The sequence below is a fragment of the Nycticebus coucang genome, chromosome 2, assembly GCF_027406575.1.
Source record: "Nycticebus coucang isolate mNycCou1 chromosome 2, mNycCou1.pri, whole genome shotgun sequence".
NCBI classification, from domain to species: domain Eukaryota; kingdom Metazoa; phylum Chordata; class Mammalia; order Primates; family Lorisidae; genus Nycticebus; species Nycticebus coucang.
The window spans coordinates 81,201,431-81,225,202 of record NC_069781.1 but is presented as its reverse complement, the minus strand read 5'-3'; the positions used below and the strand labels follow the sequence as shown (position 1 = coordinate 81,225,202).

Genomic DNA, 23,772 nt, shown 5'->3' with positions numbered 1-23,772 from the left:
AGGGCCTTGTGGTTTCCCCGCTGTTGCCATTCCCAGCTCCACATACTTCTGCTTGTAGTCACCAGAGCAAGCAGCCGTAATCCCTTAATAGCATGCACTGTTTACAGCCTGCGTCAGCAGACGGGACCTCCTCTGGATCCTCCTCCCGCAACACTGAGGTCAATGGCGTGGCTATGATGACATCCCCACTTTACACGTCTGGGAACTAAGACTCAGAGGGATTAAGCAATTTTTCTGTATCCCACAGCTGGAAAGGACAGCTAAGTAGGAAAACTGACAGGTCCATTTCTAGATTCGCTGCTCTTTCCGTTCCCCCCACGGTGCTCCTGGCTGTCCTGGGTTCTAAGACAGGGCTGATTCAGGAGGGGAAGGACGGCTTGTCGGGGGGACTCTGGACCTTCCCCTCTGCTTTACCCCAAACTGCTCTCCTTGTGTCTCTTTTTTTATCACCGGGACTTCACAAATTTTTTTTTTCACTATTTAAAAATTATACCATGTTTAGCCGTTCTAGGAAAGTCTGAGCCAAGAGTTAGCAACAATCAGGCATTGTCCATATCCCAAGGCCCATACACACACATGCAGATTTTTTCTCAGTTAACATGGAGCTGGGGATGAGGAACCTTTAGAAAAACAGCAGCTGCGGGAGTTGCTGGTGGGCAGGATGGTGGTTCTCAAACTGTGGCCACCAGCACAACCTGGGAACCTATTAGAAATGTAAATCCTCCAGTCCCACCCGGGCTGCTGAAGCAGAAACTCCAGGGCATCTGCATTGCACCCAACCCTCCAGGTGACTCTGGGCACACTAAGATTTAAGAAACGCAGGGTTAGGGCTTAGCATGGAGACATCACAGAAGATGAAAACTAAGGCTCCAGTTGGCTCCAGGAATCTTGCTCATCCTTTCAAGCCCCAGCTCTGACTTACTAAATCTTACCTTCCTTAGTATTTAGATGAAGGTAAAACCATTATAATGAAATGAGGATTCAAACAACTGCAAACAGGCCTGTCCCCAATCTATTCTTGCCTCTCCTTAGAGAGGTCCTGAGTATGGGGAAAGGCAGTCATGTTTGAAGAGATGGAAACCCCATGTGCAAACACAAGTGATTTAGGGAGGTGGCCCTGGTGTACAGCTTCCCCAAACTGGGTTCCCTACTCTTCATATCCTGGAGCTGACTATGGGGCAGGGTGGAGGCCACTGCTGTTGTCCCATTGTGTATTTCACAGGTCCAGGCATAGCAGCCCCTCCAGGTTTAAGGCAAATTGAGAGTCTCACACAGCAGTTACAGCAGTATGTGAGGACTAGGACATGGCTGTCAGGTGCAATTCTATGTAATAGTTGATAAAAATCTATTGAGTGTCTGTGGTGTACGGAGTCTGCCCCCAGAGTTTACAATCCAGGGGCGAGAGAAAGAAGGATGAATAGATGGATAGATAGGCAGACAAGCATACTCATTAACACAACCTGCACATGCTCAGATTTTTGCTCAGTTAACATGGAGCTAGGGGTGAGGAACATTTAGGACAACAGACATTTTCATACCATGGCAAAGACTTAAACCAATTACATAGGGTAGGAATGTATTAGAGATTGTCCTGGGAACATACAGAAGACTATACACATAGCTAGGGTGGTCAAGGGAGGCCTTCCTACAAAGGGGCTAGTTGATCAGAGAACTTGAGGGCGAAGAGAAGCAAGACATAAATCTGGAAGAAGAAAGTGCCCCACAGAAGGAACAAGTGCACGTAGCCCGAGCATAGAATAAACGTGTCATGCTTAAGAGCAGGTGACTGTGGCTGCAGGGTGGAGAGTGAGGGAGATTATAGTAGGTTGTGCAATGAGGCCCTAGTAAGGAGTTTGGATTCTTTTCCATTTGTATTTTTGGTTTTTTCTTTGTTCATTCATTTTAGAGGCAGGGTTTTGCTCTGTCGCCTATACTGAAGTGCAGTGGCGCGCTCACAGCTCACTGCAGCCGCCAATGCCTGGGCTCAAGCGAGGCTCCCCCACCCTCCTGAGCAGCTGGGCCTGCAGGTTGTTCTCTATTTGTAATGGAAGTCATCAGAAAATTTAAGTATGCAATGATCATAATTTGCGTTAGTTTCTGTTATTGTTCACTTGTCTCTCAAGTCTCTCCATTTTTTTTAAATTGAGGTACCTGTAACAAAATGAACAACTCCCAAAGGCACGGCTTTATGAGTTTTCATCTGTGCATACAACGGTGTAACCACCATCTAGATCATGGCTTGAGTTTTTAAAGATTATTCTGTGGGCTGCCCAGAGAATAGGATGACCCTGAAGCAGAGGCAATAACAACAGTGCGAGGAGACCAGTTAGAATTGGATGGCGGCAGTGGGGTTGGAGAGAAGTGGCTGCTTAGGTTGCGTTTAGAAGTGGAGGTGATACGACTTGTTGATGGCAGAGGATGGGGGTATAAAAGAGAGAAAAATAGATTCTTTCTTCCCTACCCAGCATCTGAGTAACTCAACATGGTGAGTAGCGCTGTTTAGTGGGTATTGGGGGGAAGGAAGGCTTCAGAGAAGATTTGTAGCGTATTAAGATTCGGTAATTTTATAGCAAAACCCTAGCAGGAGTGTCCATTCTTTTGGTTTCTCTGCACCACATCGGAAGAAGAGTTGTCTTGGGCCACACATTAAATGCACAAATACTAACAAAAGCTGATGAGCAAAAAAAAAAAAGAGCTTTGTGCATAATTTGCACGATATCTACCACCACGGATAAGAAAAAAGTTTTCACATAATTTATATGCAGCCTGTGGGCCATGGGTTGGACACCCCTGCCTGTGTGTTTTAGAATCTTAAGACAACCCAGAGAATTAAAATGATTGCTCATCTCTGCCTCTGTAATATTTGCCTCTGGATTGCCTAAGCTTAGCTCACTTGGACATTAACAGCATGAAAGTGTTCAAGTAGACACAGGTAGACAAAGCAGGCGATTTATGCAGCTGGCAAACCAAGCCCCTTCCAAGTGGGCTGAAAATACAGACTAAAACCAGACCTAACCCCACTCTCCTTCCTGCCTCGTAGATTCTGATGTCAGAACCAGGGAAACTGCTGCAGAAGGTGAAGGTGTGGCTGCAGGAGTACTGGAACGTCACAGACCTCATAGCTATCCTGCTGTTCTCTGTGGGGATGATCCTCCGTCTCCAAGACCAGCCCTTCAGGAGCGACGGCAGGGTCATCTACTGCGTGAACATCATTTATTGGTACATCCGCCTGCTAGACATCTTCGGCGTGAACAAGTATTTGGGCCCATATGTAATGATGATTGGAAAAATGGTAAGCAGGGTCCTCTGATCCCATGTTTTAAGCTCTCAGAGGAGACGTGGCAATAATAGGAAGAGAGCAATGATCCGTATGGACCTGCCGTCAAGGTCTAAATGAGTTGGCCTTAGGGGTGTTTTATTTTGTAAGTTCCTTATGAGTGTTTGGTCATTTGACTACTTCTATATACAAAAGTGGGAAATTTAGTAATTAGTCACCCATTCATTTATTTAAAAATATATACATGTTATCTATTTTGCTTTACTCATTGGACTTGGAGATGGGTATAGGAGTACAAAGATGTTCTTTGCGTGAGGTTGAAGATGTGACAAAGAAAGAGACAGAGAGAGAAGCTGTCACCGTACCGTGTAAGAACGCTGTCTTAGAGATCTGTATAAAATACAGCAGGGGCATGGAAAAGACAGGGTGGGTCAGGAAAGGCTTCACACAGAGGTGACATCTTAGCTGGGAGACCAAAGGATCTCCACTACAAATCTGTAACTGATTTTTAAGATTTTTTTAAAGATCCTGTGTTTCTAAAGGAAAGGCTAGAAAGATGCCTTTCCCTACACAAAGTAGAGGAAAACAGTTTATCTGAGCTGAGCTGAGCTGACTCAGGTCAAGTTCAAACTGAACATTGAGTTCTATTGTACATGATGTGTTTTGTTTTGATCTGATTTTGCGCTACCAGACAATGATGCCTACTAAGAACTAGGTTCCAGAATGGCACTCTCACTTACCCAATTCTCTAAAAGAGAATCCCAAGTGGCAAGCCAATGTGCTTCCCACAAATGGCAGAGGGCTTGTTCCAATGCTCCTTGACCACACGCAGCTTCCAGACTTTTCCCATAGGACAGCACCAGTGTGGATCTGGGCCCATGTCAGTAAGTTGCTTCCTCTCCTAACTCACCAGAAGAAGAAGCAGAGCCTGAAGCCAGGACCGGGTACTTTTTATCAGATCCCCCAGTTTTCCAAATGTGCCCTCTACTTCACCTTTACAAGACATGTATGAGAAGCGAAATACATCCATCCTCCCATGGCAAACATCTCTGACTGAAAAACCTCTTCAGTGGTAACTGTCACTTTGCTTCCACGGTATGACCTATGGAAATCAATTAGTCAATTCTTTCTCATTATCACTGGTCTTATTACATGTATCATTACTAACTCAATATTTATTAAACATCTGCATGTGTATATGCAATTCTACTGAAATGGATCTTTGATAACCAAGACTCTTCCTACAAAAGCACTGAAAAATTCATGCAAAGCTGGGAAGAATTGCAATTCAAAATGAATTAGCTCTGAAACTTTCAAACTCTTTGAGACTTAGTTACTCATTCTTAAAGTAGCGATGAATAATAAATGCATATCTTGTAGGATTGTTATAAGGAGTAGAAATAGTGCTTGTTAAAGTAACCGACAGTCTCTGGCTCATGGTTTAAGTAGTTGATAAATTGTATCTGGTATCATTATATCCATATTATATTTTCTCAAAATGCAATGAACAAAAGGTAATTATTCTGCTGTATTCCTAACCCTTTTATACAAAAGGCAATGAAAAAAAGCATAATTATTCTGTTGTATTCCTAACCCTTTTGCACAAAAGGTTGATGTTTATAACCCCAGCATTGTTTAGAGAAAATATCACCAAACCCATTCTAGAGAGGAAAAATTTAAATTCACAAGTTTGGGTTACTTACTCAAAACTGAACCTCGCTTCAATTGGAGATTTTTTGACTAGGAAAAAAAAAAATGCGTGCCTTTTACTCTATAATACTGCCTGTTACATCATCTTCCTTGTACTTTAACAATGAATTTGAAATTGTGGTGAAAATTCCTCTAAAAACAGAAAATCTCAATGTAGAGTCTATGGGTGAGGCTTAGGAGATAGAATCTGTGGACCCTCCCACCAATTTACATATAAAAATGTGTGGATGTATGAATTTTCTGGACAAAGAGGACATGCTTCCATGAGATTCTCAAATGGACCCAGAGAAAGTGACGGACTATAACATTGATATTGTAGGCTGGGTAATTTCTTGTTGTAGGGGCTGTTCTGTGCATCGTAGAATATTTAGTAGTGTCCCGGCCTCTACCCACCCGCTGTCAGTATCACGAATGTCAGTGTGCGTGTACACACACAGTTGTGACAACAGAAAAGTCTCCACACCTTGCCACGTGTCCCCTGGGGGACAAAATCTCCCTTTGTTGAGAACCACTACATAGACAATCACATAATCTGATTGGTTGTTTCTTTCTGACTGTTCCCCTATTTTATTTTAATAAGTAAAATCTGAAAAGACCCAACAAACCCAACATATAACTATTTAAAGTCTGGCTGGCGTTTCTATACTTAAAATAACTAAAGTCACAGTAAAGCAGCAAGATAATTTTAAAACCCTCACCTCGCATTTCAATAATGGCATAATTATCCCCAGTTTTGACTAGAATGAAATCTTACTAAGGACCGAGCAAGAGGGAAGTATTGCATTTTCGCTAACTTTTCATTTATGAATGACTTCATTTATCAGTTAAGTAGGAAATGAGCCTATTTGGGGGCTTTGCTTCTCTTTCATGAGGATTTTAAGACAATTAGTTCAATAATTGAGTCACTGATCCAGAAGATAGATAAAATATGCCTATAGAATTTATCAGCAAGCCAGATGGACGGCCAGGCTGGAACCTTTACAAAATGTGCCCAGATGTGTTTATACTGAAAGCCTCTCAACACTGGGGAGTCCCTATTCAGAAGTAAACAGCCAAGTAACTCACTGCCCTGTAGTCTAGGGGCAGACAGCTGACAAGATTCCCTGGGCCTATGACAATTTGAAACTAGTCCTATGAGTCTTTGCATTGTGTAAGAACCAGCACACCAAATGCCTTGTGGCGTGGAAAACCTGCCTCTCCACTTTGATTTCAATTGATGCGCAGTTCTAGCATCATGTAAGGAAATCCTGACCCCTTCTCTTCAGATTCCACTTCTAAATGGAGTTCTCTAAGCCTAATACTAAACTCACTGACAGGATGCAGAACAAACCCCACAATAAGAATCCCCGTCACTGGGCGGCGCCTGTGGCACAAAGGAGTAAGGCACCGGCCCCATATGCCAGAGGTGGCGGGTTCAAACCCAGCCCTGGCCAAAAAAAAAAAAAAAAAAGAATCCCCGTCACTTGCTACATGCTAGATACCATGTCAGACATGCCGTCGTTATTTCACCTCATGAAATAATTCTTCACAATTGAATAAATGATTGAATAAGAGACAAAGCAAGGGCCAAGGACAACTGGAACGTCTATCTGACTCCATAGCCTGATCTCACCCCAACCCTAATAAAATAATATGTCACCGTTGACTGAGAACTTACCACATCAAGTGTTTCACATGTTATCTCTTATAAAAATAATGTGCATTATTATTATTACCCCCATTTTACAAATGAAGAACAAGATTAAGCAACTATCCCAAGGCCACCTACCTTTCTTTGTCCTTTTTTTATGGTCAGGAAAGTCTGTATTTTATTTTATTTTTGTAACTATGTTTACTTTTTTTGTGGATTTTTTTTCCACATAGCTATTTCTACTAGCAAAATCAAGATCAAAACCTAGGTAGTTGACTCCTGAGCACACATGCTTAGCCACTACATGTATTTTCCTTGTAGAATTCAACTGAAAGATATTTACAAAACAGGACAGACTCAGCTCTCTTAATGTTGAATCCATTGGAGAATTAAGCTTTAAAAACAGAGAAAGCCAGCCTCAGTTTTCACTAATAACGCGCTGTTTCTATACTCTGTCACGTTTTGGTATTTGTATGAAAGCGAAGACTTCTTTGAAATACATGAAGCTAAAAAAAAAGCTAAAAAAATAAAATAAAATAAATAAAAAAAAAAGAAATACGTGAAGCTGAGTATTTGGGAAGAATGTGTCTTCTCTTTGATTGCTTTGACCCTTTGCATTGATATCACAATCAATCTGAACAAAAATAATCCTGAGAAATTGAATTAGAATGGTTTCTGTATTTGCTGGCTGAGTTTTCTTAGGTCAAAGAGGCTCCTAAATCCCATGAGTACACACCTTCCTCGCCCCGCCCTCCTTTCAATCAATGTAAATAAACAATATGAAGGACCCATGGGTGCTTTCTCATTGACAGAACTTTTTATAAATAAACGATGAAAGAATTTTGCAAAATGAAAAAGAACAAGAGCAAGGATGAAAAAGAGACCCACGTGTCTCCTATAAAACTGTTTCAACACAGCTGGCTCACTCACTTTAAGGGAGTTCTGAGACCATTAAACTGTGGAAGGAATAACTAATTAAATAGCATATAATTTTAAGGACAATTTGAAAATACGAATGAATGTCAAATTTTGAGATATTCCTATTTAGTTTCAAAGTCACACAATACTTGTGTGATGCTTGTCTTTTTTTTTTTTGCAGTTTTTGGCCAGGCCCAGATTTGAACCCACCATCTCTGGTTTATGAGGCCGGCACCAGGCTCCTTTGAGCCACAGGTGCCGCCCTGGTGTGATGCATTTTGAAGTTGCCCTGAAACTTGATAAATTGGCCTGAAGTATATAGAGAGTCCAGTGTCCTAGGGCATACCGGAAGTCTGTAATCTTTGAATTCCAATAACAAGAACCATGGACTGTCTTTTCTTAAAATGATATATTAAAGCTAATTTGAATTCTCCATGGTCATTAGTAAAATTAGTATGTCTTTCCGGGTGGATGGACAGTCCTTCTGGAAGTGTGATATCCAAGTCTTTTCGTAGTGGGTGTTTTGATGCGAGATAGATAACAATCTTCAACTAGCTCAAGCCTAGGAGGGACATGTTGACCGATAGGAAGGCATGATGGAACTGGGCTTAGGGGCCGCCAAAAGCAAAGAACCAACCACCTCAGGATTTGTTCTCTGTCTTGTGTATCTGTTTCATTTATTCTAGTCAGTTTCAGTAGTGGAGAACTGAGCCTCAGACACTGCATTTACATCATTACAGAGAAGAAAAGAAAATTTCTCTCTCCTAGCTTTAATTAAATTAAAAAAAAAAAAAAAAGGCAAAACAGGATGCTAGTTGGCCTGTCTTGTGTCACCTGCCGGCTTCCTACCTCTCCCACCAAGGGGAGGACAACCATGATTAACCTAGCCTGGAAAATACACCTACCTTGTGGCCAAAATAGGTAGAAATTATTTCTGAAAAAGGGAGATTCTGGCCAGGCAAAATCAATAGCTACTGCATCCTCATCTAGTTTGAGTGATAAAAGGAAAGTAATTTGGCATGTGAGAAACAGATCCCCAATAACATATATCATGGAGACAAACAAGGAAGAAAGAGAGAGAGAGGAAGCGATAGCGTTGTATTAGAGTACAGCCTGGAGGATCTTACAAACACGTTAAGATGAAAATCCATCATTTCAACAGCACTGGCACAGGTCTGGGACATTAGTGCTGATGCCCAGGAAAACGTCCTCCACAGTCAACAGGAGACCCTATCAGTCTGAGAGCCTGGTTGATGGCAGAACATCATGCAATGGGCTCAGGCCCTGGGAATGAGGCAGAGAATGATGGATATTTGATTGTCCCAGCTTTGTTTACAAGCAGTTATTTTCTTGAGCTTTCCAACTTTTCATTAGCCTTTCAGAAAGGGAATTTGCAACATTGCATTCATTCTTGGAACAGTTCGACTATCTTAATTCCAATTTCTCTAAGAATAAAAAGACATAAAGAGGATGCTTGCCTCCCCCAGGAAGTGCTGGATCCGTAGAGACCCAAGTTTCTATTCTGGTTCCTACACATAGCATGGACTAGACCCCACAGACAGTAATGAGAAGTAAAAAGGCTCCATGGTGCATGCACTGTTTATAAAAAAATGTTTTTTTGAGTTACTGATAAGATTCTCACAAGTCTCACTGGACATTAGTTTTAGTAGACCAGTGTCCTCTTATCTGCACGTAAGTCCCTGTCTAAACATCCCTTATCAGCTGTCTGGAAAACAGACCTTCTCCAAAGGTCTCCATCAACATCGGCATTCTTAAGAACTCTCCATCATGTGTGTTTTATTTTGTTTCTCCCTGTTTCCTCTTCCAGATGATAGATATGATGTACTTTGTCATCATCATGCTGGTGGTGCTGATGAGCTTTGGGGTCGCCAGGCAAGCCATCCTTTTTCCCAACGAGGAGCCATCATGGAAACTGGCCAAGAACATCTTCTATATGCCGTATTGGATGATTTATGGGGAGGTGTTTGCAGACCAGATAGACCGTAAGCAAGTTTATGATTCTCATACACCAAAGTCAGGTATTTAAATTCAATTGGGTTGTGTCTTTTTCAAGTTCATTTGTTTGTTCTCAATAAATGGCTCAAGATAGAGGACCAATTCCTAGCTTCCTATCTTGGAAGGAAAAAAAAAAAAACCCCAAAACAACAATTACAGAAGGTGAATATACAATTTTAGCAAAGCAGTCCTCGGGTGTTTCTTTAGGTAGGTCATGTTCTGTGGTACAAATTGACATCTGGCATGCCAAATTTGATCCCCCCCCCAAAAAAAAACTGAACCGTTTAAAAAAACTAAAATTTTGTATGATTCAAAGTCCCAGAGCCAAGTGTTGAAATTTTCACTATCAGGAATATATTGTGTCATTATTACCCACCCCTATCCCAGCCCCCAGCCATTAGAAAATAAATTTCTTGAGTTTGACTTCAGAACAAATAAACAATTCTCAATTTCGCCATCAGAATTCAAGAGTAAGGGCAAACATCTGCATGGTGTTTTTCTTACCCTGGAAACTATTCTCCAACTCCCTTTCCCACTGTCTTAAATTATGTGCCTTTGAGACTGATAGGAAACCAATATTCACTGCCTGGAAGTATGGAAAGTGCCTTAGGTCACAAACTGAGTAGCTTACTATAAATGCCAGGAAAAAAAAAATAGTGTCTATATTATGCAGTGATTCCATGTGGGGAGTGAGTGCCAGCAGGCCCCCAAAGTCTCATGCTCTAATAGATGCTGATTCTCTGTAAGAAAAACTCCTCGTGCATGGAGTTTGAAGATAGTTATATGCTAAGAATCTGTTCCAGGATTTTATTTGGACCAAATGTCAGGACACACCAGGCATTGGGAAATTTGGGGGGAAAGAAAGCATCATTAAAGAAGCATCTTTCAGTGTGGAGGAGTTGAGTCCCAGGAGCAGCAACTCTTTCTCATTTTCCCCGAAGAGTTTATCTCGGGAAATAACATCCCTCCAACATTGTTGAATTAACATTTTTTTGGACATTCTTTGCTGACAGGCCAACCATCTGAGCCCTGGACTGTGGGCCCAGATTAGGGTTATATAACCAGGTATGGAGCTATGAAAAGAGGAGGAGAGACTAGTCAGCTTCCCCCACCCCCATCCATCCCTGGCAGGACTGAGACCAGAGAGAGAAGGACAAAGCCCTGGAGGGTGTGAGTCCTCCGAGCCTGGGACGAGGATGTGACACTGGCAGCAGAACACGTCAGCTCATCGTTTTGTCTTACGTGATGGATTTTGAACAAATACCCTTTCCTTCTCAAAATTCCGTATCTGAGGCAAGGAAGACTCTTTGGAACATCTAATTGGAACAATGTTTCATGAGACTTAGCCAACTCGCTCAGAAAGAATTCTAACTCCATCGCCTGGTTGTGGTGTCTTTGGTTGACAATGTGCAGCCTTCCCCAAGATAGCTTTCCAGGGACTGGGAAAATCCTTTGGAGACCCTCCTTTCAAACAGTCCCTACAGGCAGAACAACATGTGAAAAGCCTACCTGTGATCACTCTCCACAGAGATCAAATGTGCTGCTTTTCCCACAAGAAATTGCTACTTAGTTACATGATTTTGTCTTTTCTAGTTTTCCTTTCTTCCCCAAAATGAGATTAAGCCCCCATAGGTGTTTTAATAATGCAACATATTTGGGGATGGGAGAAGGAGGGAAGCGTAGGTTTGTTTTATCAATGGGATTCTGTCTGTCCCTCTACAAGTGGCCATTTATTGATGTTGTACTATGAACCCAGCCTAGTGCAACAAACACCACCATCTGGCTGAACAAGAGGATTTATTATTGTTCCTTTAAAAGAAGGGCTGATTGTAGTTTAGAACTTGAAAACCCCCTGGCAATGGAAGAGAGGTGTATTGTATGAGTGAAATGTGAAAATAGATTTCCCACATTGTTAATTAGATCTGTGGTGTTCTATGTGTGTGAAAATAAATTTCTATCCCAAATCCCTGTATATACCCAACCCAACCTCAGATAGATGCAACCTTCCTGATGCCCTTCCTCCAACCACTTACTTTCTTGTTGATCTCCGAAATTGGCTGCAACGGTAGCCAGTGTTCTAAGCTAAATCAGCCAGTTTTCCGTCTAGAGTGCTAACAAGAATTTGTCCTTTCTCAAATGGGTATAGAAGACTATCCCCCAAATCTGTCATCTATTTGGCCAGTCTCATTGAACCTCCCTGCCTGATGAATGAGTTGATATTCACGTTGTGGCACTGGCCAGGCTCAGTGTGGATTGGGTGACTGCCCTCCCTGGTCGTTCAGAATTGCCCCTAGAAACCCATGTGTCCAGCCGTTTGAGAAAGGTACAGATCATTTATGCTGCCCCATGATGCCTTGCCTCTTTACTGTGCCATGACCAAGTTGGTGTGTGACGCATGTGTTCAGGCTGATCGGGTCTCATAACCGCCCGCCCTGCGGCCCTGCGCAGGGTCTGCCAGTCCTATCCTGCGATGTGGCTCACATGGTCCTTTCCAAGCGCTGCTTATTCAAACCCTTTCTCAGAGCACCTCATTTCCAGTGTAATGCACATGCTCCATCTCTGACCCTTTTTGTTTTTTACTTCAAAATTGCTGACCTCATTTCACGTTTGGGAAGATTATCTCTCTCTTAATTGGGATGGACGGCTGTGGGTATACAGTAGGGCACTCGGAGTAACATCAGTCCTATGCCTCAGAAGCGGGGACAGCTTTCACATCCTCACTTCTGGGAGGCGATGTTACCCTCCTGCAGGATTTTATATATGTTCTGCTTTTCTTCCTATCGTTCGTCCTAAACACAGAGACCAAAGGATCAATAAGATCAATAAAGCCTAAGACACTAGACTGAGACTGGTAAGGTTACTTTCCAAATGTGCTTTCAAAACTAAAATCAAAAGAAAAAAAAAGTAGAATCGCTATGAAATCACAAAATAACTTACGTGCTTTTCTCTAAACAGTGTTGGACTAGATGATAGTTCAGCCTTAACCTAAATTATCTGTGGAAGCTGAAATATTTGCTTTAGTATGGGAAACAGAGGTTAGGAATGTGATTGGAAGCAGGAAATAATGACATGGAGATTGGAGAAAGGGCAGTGATGGTCTGCGCTACCCTGGAAACTTTGCTTACCAACCACTCTGATGTAATTCCTGGGAATTGAACTTGCTCTTGTTGTCTGGTCAGTTTCTCTTTGGTTTGGTTTTGTGTTTTCAAATAGCTCAAGCTTGTCTTTGCGTGTTTGTTATCGATAATATTAGCTCTCTAAGACCTGACCTATGGGCTGGCATGAAGTGACTCGGGCTCTGGGCTGTAAAATGCATTGTTACCAAATGATATCCTTTGGGGAGGTCTCATTAGGGTGCCCCATGTCATATGGGCTCAGAGAGGTGGCTAGAGTCCCAGGGGAGGTTGAAGGAAAGAAGCTACTGAGAGGAGAAAGCTGCAGAATGCATTTCAGCCCAGCAGCCTTCATACTAAGCCTAAGCACAGCTAAAATTAGATGGCCTCTCACCAGCTTAGAAATCTGCTTCTATGTTCTGGTGTATGGGGTGCCTAGAAGTGAACCTTTGTTAGCAGAGAAAATGGGGTGTTTCTGGCTTTCTCGAGCTATGGAATGAATGTGACTTTCATTTATTTACTGGGCATCCGTGTGTTGCTTGCTTATGTTCAGATTCTCCAGGCTATACCAAGGCAGGAAGAAAATGAATCATGCTCTTGAATGCATTAAGTAAGGGTCTAAATTTAGTCCTTCTTGCTGCCCCCCTGAGTATTTTTACAAGTTTAGATAGTAATCTGAAAGCAGAATGTCCAAAACTTAACTTTCTACTGTGACAACTTAATATTATCTCGCTCTTCCAGTCACCCCAAATTAACTATCCTATCTCCTTAGTGCATGGGGCACTTTTTTTTTCCTTATTGCCCAGGGCTTTTCCATCTGAAATGAATAAGGAGTCTGGGCTAGGAGGGGTTTTGTTTTGTTCTTACTTACTTTTTTTTTTTTTTTAATGTATGTATATATTTAGTACAAAGTTTGGTTTGGGGAAAAGGAACCTTTGCTCTTTGGGGTCCATGTTGTCTCTGTGATATTAACTGGATTTAAAGTGCTTTTGTGTCAGGAAACAAGAGTCACCCCCATGCATGTAAAGCCCAAATCATCTCCTGAATTACTCTGCTGCCTCAAATTAACTGTTCCTCACTTCAGGTATGGAAATCAGGACAGCTCAAGGAGCTAGTCTCTGAAATCTGCCTGCTTGTGGTGAAGCTTAGAACAGCATGACTGGAGAAGATGCCCATTATTATGCATTTTACTCGTTAGACTCCAGTTCCCAAAACTCGGGGCCATGCATCTGTTTAGTATTCTGGACTGACCTTCTCTAATGGATTCAGAGCACACGAATGCCTCACAGCCATAGCATGGGGAGTGTTGTCTGACCAAAGTATTTTGGAAAAGAAAAACTTGAGCTAGTGCCAACTTTGGGGAAAGAGGGAATCGTTTTGCTGGGTTTTGTTTTCACAAATTGCTAAGGAAGCAAGCCAACGTAAAGCGTAATCCCCATTTTCCATCCCTGAAAGTCAGCTCACATCATAGAGAACACCCACCTGAATTGTTTACCACTGCAAACTAAGGCTTAATGGAGTTGCAAATAACAGAGCTATCTGCCGCCAGGCCTTTGTGATGATTTAGTACACTGTAGCGATCTACATTTGTTCCACCATTGTGACATTTATTTAGCATCTCTTGTGGGCTGGACTCCATTTTGCATTCTAACTTTCTTCATTCAGTAGATATGTATGAATATGTTGTTCCTACGATGAGCTGGAAACTGAGGCACAGAGATGCACACACAGAGACCTGGTCTTCAGGGAGCTTACGGTCCAGGAGAGGCAAATGGATGTTGACAATACATGTGAAAAGATCAAGTCCAAAGAAGAAGGTAGTCAGGGTGGAGCAGGGGCACAATGGATGAGTCAAAGAAAGTGGGGGTTAAGTTAAGCCCTGAAATAGGAGCAGAGGTTTGCCGAGCAGATGGAAGCAGGAGGTGTGAAGAAAGAAGAATGGCATTCCAAACTGAGAATTACCCTGTTTCCCCAAAAATAAGACAGTGTCTTATTTTAAGGTGTGCTCCCAAAGATGCGCTAGGTCTTATTTTCAGGGGACGTCTTATCTTTCCTGTAAGTAGGTCTTATTTTCAGAGGATGTCTTATTTTGGGGAAAACGGGGTAGTATGAAAAGTTCCAGGAGCAGCAGGTAGTTGAGCATAGCTAACTGCAGAGTTAGAGGGAAGAGGACAGATGGGTCTGAAGAAAGAGACAGAAGTTCAGACAGTGGAGGTCTTCTACTCCCTGCCTCGGGTGTTACCATGATTGGACACCACATGCACATTTTAATCAGAGCTCTTGAGCAAAAATGTGGAGGGTCCATAAAAGAGGTGAGATAGGAGATGAGAGGCAGGATGGAGCAGACAGGCAGAGTCATACTGTAGAAGGATCTGGGAAGAAATCAAATGGTACAGAAGGTGGTAGTGGGGAAAGTAGATGAGGATTAAAGCAGAAGAGCTGGAGATCATGCCAAAATTTGTAGCTTTGTCTAAAGGGTGATGTCATTTACAGAGCCAGAGAATCTTGGAGGAGCAACTAAAGCAGTGGCAGTAGGTTAATTCAGTTGGGGCTGAGTTTGAGCTTTCCATGAGAATCCCAGGAAAACCACAAAGAAGACTCTTTTATGTATAGAACTCCGGAGCTCAGTATAAAGAGCTGGACTAGAGACATGGATTTAGGAATCACCTATGTAACTACCAGTTAAAGCCATAGTGGGTGAGCTTGCCGGGGAGCATAAGTAGAGAGAGAAGAGAAGGGCAGAGTAGAATACTGAGACTTGGAACAGTCACCAGTTTCAAACGCAAAGGAAAAGTCCAACTAGGTGAACATTTGGAAGAGAATATTCAATTAGTCCTTTAAGAAGTCACTAGTGGTTTTTGCCAGAGAATTTTTATTTCAGTAGTGAATGAAAGAACCAATTACAGTGATTTAGGAGTAAATAATGAGCAAGGCAAAACATTTAGTGAGGAAGAGGGACAGAGGGTTATATTGGTAGGGGAGGAGGGGCAGAGAAAGTGTGGATGAAGCAGAGCTTTGAGAAGAAGAATGATATCTTATAATGAGAGATGTCACTGACTTGGTACATATCATAGGATTGCATAGGGCCCCTTACTTGCATAATTCGTTTGTGTGTTTTCTCAGTCAAGACTCGATAGCCCAGATAAAGTATCAGGAAAGGCAAATGGTTGCATTAATCCAAGATTGGGTCTTTGTTGTACTTGTAGCACAGAGAAAGGGGACTAGGGCTTTTGGAGATGCTTTCAAAGGTTCTTAAAGTCATACACTACAAGACCTAAGATGAAGGGAGAAGAAAGTAAAGTTATAATATCGGTTAAGAGCCTAGTAGGAGAAAGAATGATCAAAGGGCTAGATTTCTAGCCTGAATAGCAATTGCATTAACTAAGGACCCTGATAGCTGTGATGATTCAAATGCTGTGATCAGAGAATGGTAAACTGGCATTAAAGGGTAAGACATAGAATAATAATAAGGTCAGATGTAGGTATGAGAATATGTTCTAGAATAGGCTAGCATTGAGGTCAGTCATCTTGAAGCTGGATTGTTCTGGGTTTGTTAATAGATATTGAAGTTTTTCATAATAATGACAGGAGAAGGTGTGAACACTAAGACTTTGATCAAGATGACCTAAAACTCAAAGGAGAGAGGACATTTTGCACAAGAGTGAAAAACTGTGGTTTGGAAAAGGCCAAGAGTATCAGGGAGAGTGTAGACATTTCTTCTGGGAACCACAATGGTGGGTGTAGGAGACTGTGTCTTCCACTTGAGAAGGTTGCAAAGAAACGGTACCTTGCCGCAAAGCAGGTTTCAATTAAGGCAAGAAAATGGGGAAGTGGGCTCATAAAAGTATGGGAAAACACAGGAGTTGGTGTTTGAAAATAAAGGTGGTTGGAAAGCTTAGGGGAAATGGAGGAAAAGGGAACAGGGATGAGAAAATTCAGGAGGCAAAAAGCCCAGCCTCGTGTGAGGACAGTAGCAGAGAGGAGGACGGACGGCTGGAGGAGCTCTCATTGCAGGAATGGAGGGTGATAAGGAGGAGAAGAGTGGCAGGAGTAACACAGCCAGAGGTTTGCGGCAGCCAAGGACCAGACCCCTAGTAGTATAAGAGGTCACATGAGGCTAATGATATCTAGCCCTAAAAGGATGGAACTGGAGACTTTGTGTAATAAGAAGAGTAACCAGATCCTGAAGAAGAACCATCCCAAATGGCTAGAGAATTCTCCTACTCAAAGGAGTCTCTCCCTTTGAAACCAGCAGTGCCCCGTGAAGCGCCGTTCACCACCTTTCACAAAAATTAGTTCTTGATGGTACCTTCAAATATTCCATTTTTTAACCTTTTCAAGACTGGCCTATAATTGATTTTAGTGCTTGGCCCATCCTGACCATTTTTAACCTCTGACTCTGCCTTTAACAGAGCCCTTTTGGTTCACTAAGTCTTTCAATGATTCCAAAGCCCGTGCTTTTTCTATTCTACTGCAAATTCCCAAAGTCAGTCCTAGGTAACCCTCTGGAAAATAAAGCATCAGCAGTTATGATATATTTAAAATTCTTTAAACTTTCTCTACCACTTCCCCCAAAATTTATACTTAGAGGAGAAAAGTTAATATCCTGTTGTTAGGACTATTTTGTCACCTGTGGGGAGCAAACTTATTACTGAGGGGAGAAAGAGAAAAAAAAGTTTACTTGTTAGAATAAAGATAGATCCATAGAGTTTTCTTAAAACTATGTTGGAACTTGTCCTCGTTAGCATGTGCAATAGTGATGGGAGTCCACAAGATTTAGAGAAGAGTCTATCTCTATATTAATGCTAAATACTAAGCCAATAGTGAGGGATTTCAGAAAAATTCATGTGTGTGTCAGTAGAAAAGTAGCCAGTAAGATTTACTAAGCATGATTAAATAAAAGGTTTAAATGAATTTTAAAATAATAATTAAAAATAAAATTTATTTAATTTATTAAATAAATGTTAATACTTTTGAAGTAAAATAGGATAAACTTATTCATCAAGAAATAGTATACTCTAGCTGAGTGCAATTAACGGTAGTAAGGAGAGATAATCACTATAGGTTGGATACTAGAAATACTGGTATGATGTGTAATTCAACTCAAAACTATTCTAAACATTCTAGAATAGTATTAAAAACAAAATGTGAGGGGCTGTTTTTACCTAATCCAAAGCTATAATGTATCTATGCCTGGGGTACCAAGTATAATTCTGATCACTCTACCCCCAAAGAAAATATAAACGCACTGAGCCAACAAAGAACAACCTAACCATTAAGGAATGAATACAAAGCTGCAAACTGAGGACAAATCGGGAAGATTAGGACTCATCACTCTGGAAAGATAAACTGAATGTGCCTGAAATATATGAGTTCCCAGAGTGGATTTCTCTGTGGATACAGTGAGCATGACATGAGTCCCAAATCTAAGTAAGTGTACTTCAGTGGATAATCCTTTGAAATATGAAAGAAGTAGACTTAACTCAAACAAAAGAAACACTACTTCGCAAGTAAGCAGAGAACTTTTTGGATATATCCCCATGAGATATTACAGGAGAAATAATACAGTCTCAAAGAGATTTTTGGGTTTTTTTGTTTGTTTGTTTGTTTGTTTTTATTTTTTTTTTTTATTGTTGGGGATTCATTGAGGGTCCAATAAGCCAGGTTACACTGATTGCAATTTCAAAGAGATTTTTGAATTGTTTACCTTTTTAATCATAAAAAGGGAGACCCTCCCACAAAAAAGTGGCTGATTTTTGTTTTCCCTTAAAGAAATAAAGTGGAATCTCTATAAGCTGACCATCCAAGGGACTGTAACAAACTGATCAATGTACGGAGGTGGTCGACATAAGGAATGAGGCCTACTGTACTGATATGTGTGTGTGATACATGTCTGGTCTATGAAATTAGGTCAACTTAAGGAGGTGGTCAACTATGAAGGTTCTATTGTAATTTACTTTTGAAAGAAAAGTAAAAGGATAATGAAAAGGAAAGGGAAGTTTCTGCCATGCTGTGGAGGATCTATTTTATGGAAATGACATGAATAATTTAAATTGTATTATAATCTCAAATCACATATAATAAACACTGGTGGAGAAGATACCAGTTCGATGTTGAGGCAGATACCCTTGGTTCTCTGTCCACATTACCCTCCCAACCCCCACTTTACTCATCTTCCAGTTTCTGCATCCTTTAATGCGGGAACTCACGCCATGAACTTCTGATAATTGCCTTTGAGCTATTGGAGCCTCTTCTCCACCCAGAAAGCTTCACGTTTGGGGGGATTTCTTTTCTGTGTATGTTCAAGGAATTTCATCCTCTGTCATTGCCTGTTGTGAAGAGAAGGACATGGAGAGTATACAAACCTAATTTCATTGGCTGTTGTTAACATGGAAAGAACTACCACCTTCAGGACTGCAAAGTACCTTCCTACATGTGACGTATGGTTCATACCCTGGAGATACCCATGGAATCAGGCAAAGGCTCAGGCTTCATCTGAAATTGCACTTTTCTTGACTTTTTTCCCTTTCCTATTTAGCTTCCTCTGCTTACTATCCAGTTTCTCTTTGGAGCAGTTTCTTGACTAATCACCTTCATTTGAAGCTTTCATTTAGGGTCACTTCTGGAAGAAATCAATCTAAATAAGCACTCAGGCTCCAAGTTTCGTCAGATGCAACTTGACATCATTTGTAATAGAGGCTCAAGACCCTTCCTCACAGAGCAGAGTGGAAAGCCATGGGGAGCCCCAATTATATATAAAGCAGATGACTGATCTAGTCATCTGTATTAACAAGATAAAGAGATAAGATTCTGTCTTATTCCAGCTGACAGAGACTACATTGCACCTTGTACTTCTTTAATACTTGAGATTAATGGATGTCACTCAGGGCATTATGTTCCCAATCATCACTTCAAAAAGTCATCCTTGAAGCTGAAACATTTATTACAATTATACCACTTTTCTCAAATCTCTGCTCTGAAGGGGCATAATCTGAAAGGAAGATTCTGTTTAGAATGTTTAGACAGTTTAGACAGTCCTCATCTATAATAGAAGCAAACTTCTTGGTTTTGATATTGTGGGGCCATATGGTCTCTGTTGTAGCTACACAATGATGCCATTTTACCACAAAAGCAGTTATAGACAGTAAGTAAACTAATGGGCATGACTCTGTTCCAATAAAACTTGTTTACAAAATCATGAGGCAGGTCAGACTTAATCCGTGGCCTAAATCATCTGGTCATGAAATTGCCCTGACTTCCTTCCCACTGAGTGCAGTTGAAGAACATGTGAAGTCAGAGTTTCCTGAATGGAATCAATTTCCAAAAATATTTGAAGTTTTCTCCAAATACAGAAGATGACACTACTTTGTGCACTACTTCCCAGGAGAAATGTTATTCGACCAATAGAATAATATAGACATAAATAAAATAGAGCAAAGGAGAAGATGAAGACTGTTGTTGAATTAGTGTCTAAAGAATGAAACCACACTGCTTGTGAGCATGGCTTGTAGACCATAGATGCAGAGGCTGCCAGAAAATCAACTTTACTTTTTTATTATAATTGCATTTATTTTCACTTTGGAACACTCATCTCCCTGAGCTGGGGGAAAAATCACCACCTCAGACCCACCCTTTCTATCTTCCTTTAGTGTAGATTAAGATTGGGGGAAGGGACAGATTGTAGCTGGTGAATCATGTGTTTACAGCTGAAGTAGCCATTATTCCAATGAATATGACCCTTTATGTCCATTGTCCCAAACTCCAGACACTTCCTCTCTCTGGAACCCTGCTACTGCCAACAGGAGTGCCAGGGACACCAGGCAGCCTCAGCCCACAAAGCATGTGCAAACTGGTATGCACCCTCATATACACCCTCATGTGTGTGTGCAGACTCTCTTTCTCTTCCAACTCTGTTTCTGCCAAGACATTTTTATTTACTCCTCAAATCCTCCTTTCTGTTGTCCCTTCTACAAATACTCTATTAGAGTCCCTAAGAGCTTGGACATTTGGACCACAAAAGCAGCCAGACAGACTCAAGGACTATTTCTGGGTTCTGCCCTACAATCTTCCTTCCCCTAGGATGATGGGTAGAGCCAGTACCTGCTTGAAATGCTGGAAGGGAAGATGAGTATTTCAAATTATGATCCCATCACACTAATTTAACCATCTCATATGTAAAAACAAGGTACTCAAAACAAAAATAAAACCATATGCTCCAGTCAGGTTAGACATAGTTTACATGTTTCAAGGGGATGATTATATGTGAAGTAATCATGACCTTATGTGAACATAATCATCTCACAGTGTGGCTACAGAGATTTCTTAGACTCCTGGAATGGTACTCCAGAACACCTTGTATAATAGGATCTACTGTAATGCAACTGGTCTAGATATACGCTGTCAAATACCATAACTGCTGGTCACATGTGGCTGCTGAGTGCTTGAGATGTGGTCAGTGTGAATGAAAAACTCAATTTTTTATTACACTTAGATTTTAACTTAAAAGCTACATGTTACTATTGACTGCTGCGTTGGATCATTCAGTTTTAGAATATAAAATTTGTTTAGAATTCCACCTCCACAAGAGCAGGGTCCACATGCATCTCCTTGTTCACTGCTGAATCTCCAGCATCTCAAACCATGCCTGGCACAGTATAGGTTCTCAGAAAATACTTGGTACATGAATTAAACTCCTTGAAGCAAAGGCTAGAGAATGATGTTACCTGCTTTAAACAATCAATCAAACAAACAAAAAGATTTCAGGGACTACATATAAAGAAACTAGAAAAATCAAAGTGTCTGAAATGTCAGTGGAGATGATGAAAAGGAGTTAAGTTTGTTATAAAAGAATTTAAAATTTGAAATTAAATTAAATGTAGTGATTATAGATTCGTGAAACACATACACCTGCACGAGGTGGGAGGAGGAGGGAGACAGAGAAGTGAAATCAAACAGGATTCTAGAGTTGATAAGCTCCTGAAATGGGCTAAATTTGTATTCAGGGAGAAAATTGCAGCCAGGTTTAAGAAATACCCATCAAACAAGTCATTATTTTAGTACATGTGTGGGGATTAGGCAGCTAGAAGGAAGAGGGGGAAGAGAAGGGGCCGAGAAGGGAGAAAGGAAGGGGGAAGGGGGAAAAGAAGGAAGGAAGCCAGGTGGGCAGGCTGGCTGGCCCTGGGCTGTTAAGGGCAGCAGAAGAGGGAGGAGAGAGCTGTGTCAGCTGGGCCGTGGGACCAGATGAGGCCGGTGCAGAGATCTCCCCCAGCTCTGAGCCGCACCACACTGGAGGTGGTTGCCATGCATCCGGTAACCACAGCTACTCCAAAGGCACAGTGTTCTGACCAAATGCAACAAGGCAGGAGGTTGATTTCCACTCAGAGCAGAGCAGAGTACACCTCCTCTGAACAATCTGGCAGGACTTTGATCTCTATCGACAGCAACCAACAAACAGGCTGATCTTCACACAGGTTAACTATTGTAGGGTAGATAATCCCAGCGAGGTTCACACATTCACTGTTTTTCCTTAGATGTGACAGACTCCAAGTAAGCCCACAACCTCCATATGCAGAAGGAAGGAAGGAGCTCAAGATCCTTTGCAAGATACTGTCCAGTGGAGCAAATAGTTCCCTGAAGCTAGATTTCAGGCCATGCCTGCCAACTGATGTTCCACTGAATTGCTTGGCTTTTGGCCAAATATTTGGCATCTAAAATATCAGCTCTAACGTTCAAGATGAGTACTGGCTTGGAAGAAGACCCCAATAACTTCAGGTCAAATGAAGAATGTTGAGTCTTCTTTTTAGTGACACACTCAATTCAAGTATATGACATCCAGTGATGAGTTAAGAATAGAAGAAGCTACTTCTTGACCCAGACTGTGGTTATGTGAGTTTTCATTTTGTACCAGACACATATGTCTTATGAAGTTTTTGGTATATATATCTTCCAACCTAATACAAAAATGAGTAAAGGAGACATCCCGCTATTACATTTTCTAGATTCCAGTTTGAATAGGTTCATTCATTCAATGACATTTGCTAAGCACTTCTGTGTGCCAGGCACACAGAAGGAGCTGGGGGTTGAACAGAGACATATTCATTACCTAGGTTTTTAAGAAAGGTACTGGAGAAGATTGACAAGTAAATAACAAACCAGTGTGATATAAGTGTATTTCCATAGAGGTGATGTATAAAGACTTAGCTCAAAGGGAAAAACACACTTAAATTTGGCAAGAAGGCAGGGGAGGCTATGGCAAAGCAGAGAAAAGCAAGGGAAGGCAACGTGTGGTCAGAGAACGTCTCCTGGGGGGTAACAGTTAAGCTGGATCCCAAAGGACATTAAAAGTTTTTCAGACAGTAATGAGGGACAGAGGGACTGTAACATTCAAAGCCAGAGGTGTGATGGGACATGCCCAGTGTAGCACGTGGGACTTCTTCCCTGGGCCGGCCAGCAGTGATCCCCCAGGTCAGTTCCACATTCAAGGTGCTCCCAACCCTACTGTACCCACCCTGGGTTAACGTGTGACACCACATTGTCATTGGCTGATTTCTTGTGTGCTCCCCGCCCCCCCCCCACTGGCCACTTGACTACATACATCTATGGGAGAGACTGGGGTCAAGGTCTGCACCCATCTTTCCCACCATTATTTGAGGGAATGAATGGAGAAGAGGTTCAAAAGGCAAATTCTTATAAAGGGCTTTGTATGTCAGGCAAAAGGATTTAGATCTTTTCTTATGGGAAATTTGCAACTCACCTCATGTACAGTGCCTTTCTCAATGAAAGCTCTAATTTATGAAATTCATAGGTATGACCAAGGAGTGCAGAGATTGTGGCTGGAAAAAATATCCAGCCATAGTGCTCACTTCAGGGAAACTATATCAGCCATAGAAAAGCCTTTTGTCCCAAAACATCTTGTACAAGAGGAATAACAAGCTCCTCTTTCAAGAGTCAAAACATCCCCTGAACAAGTTGACCTGCTGACTCTTCTCCCCTTAGTGAAGTCTTAGAAGCCGTCCTCTTAACCCCCAAAATAGCTGAAATTAGCATCCAGGGAAGGAGCTTTGGAATGGGGGCAGATAACGTAAAGTGGAAGCTGATGGCTCAGCCTA

The 23,772-nt window shown here is 41.6% G+C and overlaps 1 protein-coding gene across 7 annotated transcripts in view; it reads left to right on the top strand.

Moving 5' to 3' along the window:
* Window positions 1-23,772, top strand: part of TRPM3 (transient receptor potential cation channel subfamily M member 3) — a 584,594-nt gene that overhangs the window by 508,099 nt on the left and 52,723 nt on the right. For all 7 annotated transcript variants that reach the window (XM_053574847.1, XM_053574838.1, XM_053574844.1 and 4 more), the window contains 2 exons: window positions 3,041-3,292; window positions 9,364-9,538. In XM_053574847.1, coding sequence (XP_053430822.1) covers window positions 3,041-3,292; window positions 9,364-9,538 — 427 coding nt within the window. The remainder of the gene's footprint in view (window positions 1-3,040; window positions 3,293-9,363; window positions 9,539-23,772) is intronic.